Below are 11607 nucleotides of genomic sequence, written 5' to 3' on the forward strand. Positions count from 1 at the left end.
CAGGATGGAACTCACGCATCTAGTACCGGGATCTTAATCCCGACCCCAGACAGATTCCTGATACTGCCATAGGATGTGGTTTCTAGTACCCTAGCTTCAGTGATGAATTAAAAGATTACAGAATATTGGGGAATGTAGAACAGTTTCTAATCCAAACGCCTGTGGGGGCCGGGAGATAAGACACTTCAGGGGGGTGGACAGATGTACATGCAGACGGGGACACGGCAGCCCAGTGGCAGGAACTGTGGCAGACTGGCGAGCACATGCCAGGGAAGGCAGACAGCCGCCACCGACTGCAGCAGATTGCTGCCATGTGGGGAGGTGGCCTGGTGCTGTTTGCTCGTCCAAGTTTTCAGAAGAAGCTGGAAATCTGGATTTGTATGTGAAACCGACCATTTCCAAATGCTGTCTTGAGTTTTTAAACATACTGTATGGGGCAAAACATATCAGTAGGCCACTAGCGTGTGACTTCTAATATCATCCGTAACACACACACGACACACACATACAACACACACATACCCCAATCCTTCTTTTAAAATTCTTGAAAAATAGATACATGTATGTGTAGAACAGAATCATTTTGCTGTACGCCTGAACTTAACACAACATTGTTGATCAACTATGCTCCAATATAAAATTAAAATTTAAAAAAACCCTAAATCATCTAATGTTCTCTTGGTTTGGTCCTCTGCAATTAGAGACAGCAGACCGTGTCTTTCCTTCCTTCTGTGCAAAATTTGAACTATTACCTATGTAACACAAGAAAACCCAATAGAAATTTCCCCTGGGTAATTTTAATCAGTGGACTGACTGGTAAATCAATGAATAAATAAACTTTTATTAAACACTTATTTTCTCATTTGAATCTCAGTGTAAGTCTGGGAATGTGGATTTACTATCATCCTTTACAGTAAAACCCAGTCAAAATTCATACGATTATTACACAATTTAGATATAATTCAGGTCAAATCATACACACAGAGGAACTTGTTCCTCTAGTAAAAGCCTAAAGTAATATTGTTGGCCTATGAAACATGTACTTGTCAAGCCCTATTATACAGCCTTATAAAAGAATTTTACCATATCATATTATTACTCTATGAGATACATGGAAAATTTTTTTAAATAATAATAAACACAGACATCACCAAAAAGTTCTGAGTCAGATATGCCTATAGTGCAATCACAAACTAAGCAAATGGAAACATTTCATATAGTTAATAATAGCTAATCTTTCTTGAGCTCTTTCTACAAAGCCACTAATTAGGTATGGCTTTGTGTGTGTACAAAATATTGACATTTATATAGGTATTCAATTAATCAGTACAATATCCCTATGAGACAGGGACTGTTATCACTATTGAAAGATGAGGAAACCAGAGAACAGGGAAGTTAAGTAATTTGCCCAAGGTCACACAGCTAGTTAGTGTCAGAGCTCAGATCTAAACAGCTTGGCACCAGAGCCTGTACACTGGACCACTACTCTATGACCTTAAAAAGCATGTATGGTCTCCGTTTTTTACGTAAGATGTACCGTGTATAGTAGACATAGTGAAAAGAGGGCAAAAAAATCACATGATCTTTTTCTCTCTCTCGTTACAAAACAACAAAAACTTTTAAAAATACACCACCAAAGGAAACCATAAGCAAGACAAAAAGACGACCCTCACAAAGGGAGAAATTATTTGCAAATAAAGTAACGGACAAAGGATTAATCTCCAAAATATACAAACAGCTCATGGAGCTCAATATCAAAAAAACCAAAAATCCCAATTAAAAAACGGGTGGAAGACCTAAATAGACATTTCACCAAAGAAGACATACAGATGGCCAAGAGGCACATGAAAGGATGCTCAACATCACTAATCATTAGAGAAACGAAAATCAAAACTACAATGAGGTATCACCTCACACCAGTCAGAATAGCCATCTTCAAAAAATCTACAAACAATAAATACTAGAAAGGGTGTGGAGAAAAGGGAACCCTCTTGCACTGTTGTGGGAATGTAAATTGATACAGCCACTATGGAGAACAGTATGGAGGTTCCTTAAAAAACTAAAAATAGAACTACCATATGACCCAGCAATCCCACTACTGGGCATATACCCAGAGAAAACCATAATTCAAAAGGACACATGTACCCCAATGTTCATTGCAGCACTATTTACAACAGCCAGGACATGGAAACAACCTAAATGTCCAACGATAGATGAATGGATAAAGAAGATGTGGTACATATATACAATGGAATATTACTCAGCCATAAAAAAGGAACAAAATTGGGTCATTTGTACAGATGTGGAGGGACCTAGAGTGAAGCAAGTCAGAAAGAGAAAAACAAATATCAAAAGAGATACAAATATCAAAAAACAAAAACAAATATCATATTAACACATATATGTGGAATCTGGAAAAATGGTACAGGTGAACCTATTTGTAGGGCAGGAACAGAGACACAGACGTAGAGAACGGACATGTGGACACAGAGTGGGGAAGGGGAGGGGAGGGCGAATTGGGAGATTAGGAATGACATATATATACTACCATGCGTAAAATAGATAAGATAGTTGGAACCTGCTATAAAGCACAGGAAGCTCAGCTCAGTGCTCTGTGACCACCTAGATGGATGGGATGGGGGGTGGGTAGGAGGGATGTCCAAGAGGGAAAGGCTATAGGTATACATATAACTGATTCACTTTACCGTACAGCAGAAACTAACACAACAATTGTAAAGCAATTATACTCCAATAATAATAAAAATAATAAATAAAATATACCACCAGACAACCCAAGACACTGGCACTACGTAACTTTAGAAAAATCTTTCACCCTCTTCAAGTACAGCAGCTTGTTTCAAAAGCACAGATAAGCAGGCTGCTGCTGATCAATCGCAGAAAAGACCATCTTCCCTGGCCTTCTCCATTCCCCTTTGAAAGCCAATCTCTTCAGAGCACTCAAAACAGTTCATCCAGAGATGCACATTTCTCTCACCCCTCGTCTTTTTCCCTTCACAATTCACTTCTAATGGAGCTCTAACCACTTTTCTGACCCATGGAGAAATTACAGGAAAGAGGGAGAGAGAGAGAGGGATTATTTTGGGGTTGGCTTTTTCAGGCCCAACCCTCGGAGAAGGTCCACGCATTCCTTCCTTGCTGGGAGATAGAACTTGGCTGAATTTGGAATTTCTTAAAAACAGAAGCAAGAGTACCTAAGCCTTAGTCATTTAAGAACTCGAGAGAGCTTCAGTGGTAGAGGTTTTTTAACAAGAAGGGAATGGAAGGCTGGAAACAGTATCCTTTTTAGGCACACAGAATCTGCTGCATTTACTATAACTCTGGGTCAGTCTGTGAAAAACAGAGTGGCTAAAGGCCTCATGCTGATTTCAGACCGTGGGCGTGTATCACTGTACATTTCATAAAATTAGCTACAGTGCAGCTTCTGTGTATGTGTGTGTGTGTGTGTCTGTGTACACAGGCAGTGAGGCTGACTTTTATAAAATAAACAGCAATATGCACCCATGCAGCTAAAGATTAGTATCAAGCCAAAGTCTGATTTTAATTTATGAAACTACCTTGTAACTACAGTGATTCTATCCCAAGGTGGGTCCTTGGGGAACGATAAAGCCATCTGAGAGGCCCCTGCTTCAGCACCTAGACATATATACTATTCTCTAATATCATAAAAATGTAATGTACAGACGGGATGATAGAAATACAAAACTTGCTCCTAAACAGAAGGGGGAAAGCAGCTAGAAACTTCAGCCCATTAAATCTCTTAGCTATTTCTAAGGTTTGTGCTGGGCACATTAGCTTCTTACAAAATATGACAAAAGACATTTCAGCTACCATAAACCATAAAGTATTTTCTACACATGGCCCTCGATGGTATGCGTTACTGAGCTACACCTAGAAAGTAGGAAATAGAAAAGAGCCCATCAGAAACAGGACACAGCATCTTCACTGACAATCTGCATCTCTAAAATGTGATTCCAGAGTGCCTTTACTGAGGCCAAAGCAGTAACGAAATCTGATGGAAATTAAAAAAAAAACAAAAAACAAAAACCCCTACATGTCTTACCATCACTAGGCCTGGTCTGGATTTCTTTTGGATAAGAGGAAACTCAAAATCTACTCCTTCACCACAAAGCTCGTGGTCTTGGAAAAACCTTCTGCTAGAAAGCTCTTCATGCCCCCAGAAGTCCTATTTTGTAGGTCACACTCTCATTATCTTGTTCTGCGATCAGTCTGATTAAATTATAGAAAATTACTAACACATCACTCAGAATAGAGAGATGAGCTCCAGCCTGTTGTGTTTGTTTTTTGGTCTTCCTGTCCTAATACTCCAGCAGATATTTAAAAAGGAAGAGTGGAGGAGAGACAAGGCAACTTCAAACGAGGAAAGCGAAAGGATATATTGACCTCCTCCCAGGACTAAGCTGCCCTCAGCTTTCACAGAGGGCATTACTGACCAGTCACGGAAACCAAGAGAGCTTTTTCCACTCTGACAATCTGGTCTCCACCATCATTTCCTTCGCACCTTATCATCTTTTGAGTCCAAAGACACCACTTTGCATGAAGTAATCAGGGTTAGTGCTGCCGGATGAGTTTTTCTCTTTGGGGAAACGAAATCGTTCAGACACAATCTGAACTCCTGGGGTTACTAAAAGAAACCGCTTTACCTACACATTTCCAATCTGGTCTTTCCTGCGAGGACATCTTGACATTAACTAATTAATCCTTGTATTTTAAACCAACTTGTGACCCCAGGAGAAGCCTGCCTGGTTACTCCATCAGTACAACAAGATCCCTTGGCTGCTTCCACAGCCTTGGTCCATCTAATTTTATAAGCCTCGCGAGATCAAGACTTTCCACACCTCCCTCTTAAGGGGCCAGTCAAAGACTCTAAAAACTCAAATGCACAGCAAGCTCTAACACTGGCCAAAAGCTGTCCAATTTATACCTCCCCAACGTGATTTATTAACACTTGGTGCAGACTTGTCAATTCACACCAGCTGTGTCACCCCAGAATGAGATGGCAACACGTAGACAAATTAAAAATCGATTTTTTTTTATTAGAAACTATTTTGCAGCATTAGAAGGAATGCGATTTTGAGCTCTCTTCCTTATTTTAACAGCAAAGCTCAGTGGACCCTACTCACTGTATTAGGAATTCATGGATTTCTTTCAGGAGAACAGATAGGCACTTTGGCCCAGCATCAAGCAAGCCTGTTTTGTGGTACCCCAGAATCATCCGAAGGGAAATACTTTTCAGATTTTAAAAATTTCCCCATGGTCCCTGTCCTAGTCAGGAGGTACTGTCTGGTCACTGAAAAAATGTAATAAGTAAGGGAAAGAGCTCAATCTTCTATCTTTCGATAGACCTATAAAGACCCGTAAAAATATAAAATATAAAAATAAGGGATCCTGTTGCTTTTCAGTCATTTTGTTTCCCAATTTTACTAGAAAGCAAGAAAGAATTTTTAAAGTTTTGTTCACGATGAACACAACAACCTGTTCTGGTCCTGACCCACAACTGAGTAAACAGTGAAAATACTGGAATAACAAAACAACTGTTTTATGAACTTTTCCTTTGTGCTCCCCCTCGGGAATAGGCATCGGGCAGCTTTCCAATGATAAACAGAAGAGAATCTAAACTCATACCCGTTTAGGGGTAAGTTGAAGCTAATGAGGAAATCTTAAAAGTGCTGATGGCACCGATGGTCAAAGGTTTTACAGATGCAACAAACACACCCCTTTCCCTCTCCAGTTTGTGATCCCAAATGGAATGATGTTCACAAAGGCTGAGCCCCAGGCCTGGCAAACAGTCACCGTATCAGTTTCCCTCTCTTCCTCTTTCTCAGGCTGACAAACATTTTTAAACTCTGCAGTTCGGGATTCTGCTAAAGATAAGCACATGGTATAGCTCCAAGGACCTCTAGGACATTTTTTTGGAACATGGTATTGGACCCTGTTAATGGAAAGAACTTTTTGTAAAAGAGCCATCAATTGCAGCAGAGTCGAATTTAAATCCCCAAATGATAATTACTGCTCTAGGCCAAGAAGTAAAGGCTTTATGTTGAATAATAATTTTGAAATCCACTTCTCCAAAATAGTTTAGGTTAAACACCCTTGGTTGGGGGTCACCTCCGAGAAAGCTAGCGCAGCTCGCCTTTTTGATTTGCAGCCAGTAGGATCACCATTCAATTCTATAGGACGGTCCCTTTGTTTTTCTGCATATGTATGAGGCCCACATAACAAAAACAAACACACACACACTTACTTCAGAGGCCCAGGAGGAAAGGACTGTGTAGAATTTTAAATCAGAAATCTAACGCTTAGGTTAGTAGTGTCAGGTTAAAGGCTCGCCCATCCCCAAAGCTAATTCGGTTCTGAACAGTCCCATGGGTGTCTAGTTGAACAGAAGGAGCTAGGAAACCTTAGCAGAACGAAGCCCAGCCTGGGGAATTGCTGGGACTCCGTGCCAGGGGCTGAGGCTCACCCCAGACTTGGTATCAGATAATACCAAGTGCTAGTCTGGATTTCCAGGACTAATCTACTGGAGGGAGGAACTTCCAGGTTCCCTGGTGTCTGTGCTATAGGGTGGGAGGACTGCGGGCTTTGGAGATTCCCCGCTGTGGCTGGCTAGTATCATATTTAATAACACATAGAAAGAGTTTATTAGTAGCAATGGTTTATGGGGGGAGGGGTACACAGGCAAGGGGGGGAACCTAAGAGGAAGCCAAAAGCATCCTAAATTTTCTAGAGATGCAGTTATCACAAGTTTCTTTTCTTGTATTCTAATTTGACCTTCTTAAATGTGTTTACAGGTTCTCTAAATTCTAAAAACGTTACATCAATAGTGGCTCTTAAGCACTTGTATTTACTCAGAAGGCTTTTTGGTTTCAAAAGCAATCCTGCCCATCTGATTCCCCCTCCAACCTTTCCCACCATGAAAACCACTCATATCACTCCTTTCTTTTATGGAGAAATGTTAAGTCGGCCCCTATATAACTTCTTAAAAACTCAGGATGACAGTCTATTAGAGCAATCAACTCCCAACTCTCTATATTTTAACTTTGATACAAAACGGTTCTCCCGGGAAAGAAAAATCCGGCCGCCCCGCCCCCCCACACGAATAAACAAACAAATAAACAAAGAACTTAGCATTAAAACTGGAATTTAGGGGTACAATTATATTCTACATTAAATACAAATTAACACTAATTTGACCAAAGTCCACCCCACTGCAAGTTCTTTCAAGACTCTCTCAGCACTTATCAAGCCTTGGGTTACTATGTCTGAATTGCAAAATACACCATTTGCCCAGAAATTGCTCTTAGCTCAAATGCAAACTGCTCACAAAACATGTGTAAACCATGCTTAAAGCAGGCAGCACACATCCACAAAAATCCATTCAAACCAAAGGTAAGTGGAGAAAGCTTCGCAAATTAGGCTTCTCTTTAAAAACTGGAGGGACTTTTACGGTGTTTCCAAAAGGTAATTGCTTTTTACTTCAGTAAAAGTGGCTTTATGTGACTGAGAGGAGTTGATTTTTTCCTTCTTCCTTTTTTTTTTTTTTTTTAACTTGAGTGGATAACAGTATTCAATTAGAGAACAGGGTGGGAGAGCCCACTCTCAAAATATAACTTAATCACCAGGCCCCAGAGCACTGAAGAGGCCCACCAAAACACACGAGCTAAAATGGAGCCTGAATTTCCTCTCAGACGCAGAGGGTAGTAGCACGAGGTCAGGGTCAAGGTCAGCAGCAGGGCAGGCTGCAGCTGCCCGACTGCACTACCCACAACGGGAGGGAAGGCGTTCCATCTCCGTCACAACCGAGCAGATAAATCCCTTCTCCCCTCCTACCCTCCCTCTCACCCCGCCAAGATTTTTTTTTAAGAAGAAAGGAAAATGACCAAATAACCTCACCACCCTGGTTTTCGCACACAAGCTCATCAGCGCCCAAAGTTGCCATCTAAGGGCAAGTTCGCAGAGAACACTGAAGCCCATTTTGTCCGAGCAGGGCAAGCCTCCCCCGACGCCCCCGCAGGATTCCTGCCTCCTCTCCCTGCCCCCAAACGCCCCCGAAAAGAGCTGGGAACTGCGGCCGGCCGGCCATGTGCACGCACACACTTCCACCAACTGCTGCGAGTTTTCTGTGAATCGCAGCGCGGAGCCTCCCAACTCGCCCTCCCCGACTCCGCCGCCTTCTCCTTCCTCGCACAAAATTTCCCTACACACCCAGCCGCCTGCGAATGATTTTATGTGCATATATATTACATATGTGATATTATCCTCAGAACCTCTAGCGGGCAGGCGAAGAAAGGACTGCACAGGGGCATTTTTTTTTTTTTTTTTTTTTTTAAAGGAAGGGGAAAAAAAGCACAACCCAAGCCCTGTGCGTCGACTCCTGCGTACCGGGAAGGGGAAAGAAAGAGGAATGTTTGCGGAGACGGCTGCCTGCGAGTGCCCTTGCTCGCCACTTCGGCCGCGGCCCGGGTGACACGGAGGCACGGCGGCGCCCGGACCGAGCCACCCGCGCCCCCTGCCCGTCCCCCGGGCAGGCACCGCCGCGGAGATTTCGCGAGGGGGAGATCGATCGCGCTGCCTGTCTGCAGCGGAAACGCACACGCTCACACACAACCCCAGCCCGAGACACCATAACCTTAACCCTTCCCCCACCCTCCGTGAACTTCAGGTGACCGACCACGTCGGCCTGACACCCGGGCGGGCGGGCGCTCCGGCTCCGCTCCCGCCCCCAGCCCGGGTTTTGCAGGATCGAGCTCCGAGCAGCGCCAAACCGCCGGGAGAGAGGAGCAGTGCGGGGGGAGAGAAGAGAAATTGACCCTCCGTCTCCCCCGACCCCTCCCTCCGGCGCCTCCGGCGTCCCCTCCTCCCTGTCACCCCGCCCCACGCCTTCTCCCCTGCCCCCTCCTCCCTGCATTCAAGGAGCCGGGCGGCCCCGGGGGATATTTTTAGTTGCTTCTTTCTCCTTCACTTTTAGCTTTAGCAGCATCTCGGAACACTCAGAGCGGAGAAAGATTGGGGGGGGGGGGATTGAGCTGGAGAAGGAGTGGGGGAAAAGTTAAGAGTCTCGCAAAGAAAAGCCGGAGGGAAGGCGGAGAGGGACCAGGGGCGCGGGTGGAGGAGGGGAAGGGGACCGGGCCGTGCCGGCGGTGTGTGTCTCCAGTTGGTGTGTGGCTGCAGCCGGGGAGGGCTGTGATGCACTTTAGTCCTGGACTCTGCTCAGGCTCGCCGGGGAGGGGGGGTCTGAGAGCCCGAGTCTCGCCCGGCTCCGTCTGCTCCGACTGACCCCGCATTTTATTGCGGCCAGGAGCCCTGCTCCTCCCTCCCCTCGGCTCTGCAGGGACCTCGCGCGCCGCGAGCCGCCCTGCCTCCTGCCTCCGCCTCGGCGCAGCTCCCGCACCCCACATCCGCCCGCCGCTGCCGGGCCTCGCCCCCAGCCCGGCCGCCCCGCGCCCCCCGCGCCCCGGCGCGCCCCCTCGCCCCGGCGCCCCGGGAGCAGCCGCCCGGCGGCGCGTGTGTACCCGTGTGTTTGTGTGCGGTGCCCCCACACCCTCCCAGCCGCTCCCGCCTCGCCCGCCCCCGACTCCCCTCCTCCGCCGCCGCCTCCTCCACCTCCGCCTCCTGCTCCTGCCGCCGCGGCTCCGGGCCCGACCAGCCCCGGCGCAACCTTTAGCCGGAGACGGACCTCTCCCTGGATCCCGTACTCGGCAGGCGGCCGCGCGCCCTCGCCCCGACACCCCCAAACGCCATGTCACGGCCCCCAGCCCTCCGCGCGCCCCGACCCCCGCACCCTCCGGCACCGGGATCCGCAAGGAATTTCTTGTTTAAAAAGATTCCAACCTCTCCCACCTCCCCTCCACCCCCGATTAAAAAAACCCCGGCATCCACACTACTCCCCTCCTCCCTTCTTTTGCCCCCTCCCCCCAGCAACCCGGAGTGAGGAGGGGGAGGGGGAGGGAAAAGGGAAAAAAGCCCGATCTCAAGGAAAAAAAAAGGGGGGGGGGGTGAGAGAAAGAAAGAAAAAGAGAGAGAGAATAGAAAGGGCACGGGGCTGATCATCACCAACATGGCTGCCTCAGCATAGACCTAAACGAGGAGTAACCCGGGCTGTGTCTTTGTCAGTTTCACCTCTGTAACCCTAAACTAATGCAGAAAACAACGGAGGAGGCTGCGGAGGGGAAAGAGGAGAGGGAGGGCGAGAAAATGGCACGAGAGGAGGTGGAGAAGGGATGACTTACGTGAGGGAAGGCGCTTGGGCTGCTCCTGCTTCCTCCTGGGCATTTTCCCCCTTTTCTCACATTCTCCTCCTTGGTTAATGTGAGATCAAATAAACCCCCGTGGGGGCAGAGAGGCAGACACTGGCAGGAGCGGGGAGGTAGTTGGGGGGCGCGCGGGCGGGCAGGGGGAAACCCCTTCTCTCCGGTGTGTGCAATGGGTTGAAGCTTGTTTCCTGGAGCCAGAAGAGGGGTTTTCTTCTTTTCTTTCCTTTCTTTTTTTTTTTCCTTTTTTTTTTTTTTAAATTTTTTGGTCGTGCACCTGGCTTGTCCCCGAGCGTAATATTCTTCAATGGAAACGGATCTAATAGGTGTGAGTGTGTGTGTGTCCTATGCTCGCGTGTGTGATGGGAGGTATAAATAAATGAGTGCCGGTGCGTCGGTGTCTATGGCCGCGCTCTGTGTCTCCGAGCCCCTAACACTAATGTCGGGATCAAAGGGCAGCGACGGCGGCAGCACAGCTCACAGCTCGCTCTCTCGCTCTCTCGCTCTCTCTCTCTCTCTCTCGCTCTCTCTCTCCTCTCGCGCTCTCTCTCTCTCTCTCTCTCTCTCTGTCACACACACACACACACACAGAGGCACAGACTGAAGGAAAGAGCGAGAGCTAGACACACACACACACACACACACATACACACACACACACACACACACACACACAGAGCAAAGAGGAAGGTGCCCTAAGGCTCCCAGGGCGGACTCAGGCTGGGATTTGCAACTGCTCTGTCTGGAAAGAATGGGGGGCGCGCGTGCGGGGGTGGGATGGACTTCTTCAAATTTATCCCGCTATTCGCCAGATCTGGGGGGAAAAAAGTTTTTCCCACTCTTGAAACAACGATTATTTCATTATTCTTACTGACTTTTCGAGAGAAAATAGGTTTCTCTCGAAACTTCCTTTTGTTGATTAAACTACATAAATTCTTCAGGGTTTTGGCGCTCAGAGAATTACTCTCTCACCCATTCACCTTCAGTCTGTGGAGGTGACAGTCTTCCACGCACTCTCCAAAAACACTACAATAAAAATAACAAAAATTAAAATTAAAAAATAACATATGGTGAAATCAATAACTAGGTTTATGGAATAAGTGCCCCGTTTTGGAGTGTCCTGTGGAGTTAAAAGTGGAGAAGGCTGCCTAAATGAAAATTACAGCTCCTTGACAAAGGGGGAAAAATAAGATTAGGTCACCCCTGATGGTCGATTTAACTGCTACATGATACTCCTACAGCAATCTTGACTTCTGAAATTTACTGTTTTCCCTGATTTAATGCAGGTATGTGAAGCTTACCCTGAAGCAATTCCGGT

General features: G+C 46.4%; 1 protein-coding gene across 3 annotated transcripts in view; it reads right to left on the reverse strand.

Annotated features, from left to right (window-relative positions):
• The window catches only part of ZNF827 (zinc finger protein 827), a 181246-nt gene extending 170371 nt beyond the window's left edge, over positions 1-10875 (reverse strand). For all 3 annotated transcript variants that reach the window (XM_059067364.2, XM_059067365.2, XM_059067366.2), the window contains exon 1: positions 10269-10875. In XM_059067364.2, the coding sequence (XP_058923347.1) occupies positions 10269-10311 (43 nt within the window). In that variant the 5' untranslated portion in view covers positions 10312-10875. The remainder of the gene's footprint in view (positions 1-10268) is intronic.
• Positions 10876-11607: the final 732 nt, after the last annotated feature.

This window comes from Kogia breviceps, chromosome 6 (genome assembly GCF_026419965.1).
Source record: "Kogia breviceps isolate mKogBre1 chromosome 6, mKogBre1 haplotype 1, whole genome shotgun sequence".
In the NCBI taxonomy this organism is placed as follows: Eukaryota; Metazoa; Chordata; class Mammalia; order Artiodactyla; family Physeteridae; genus Kogia; species Kogia breviceps.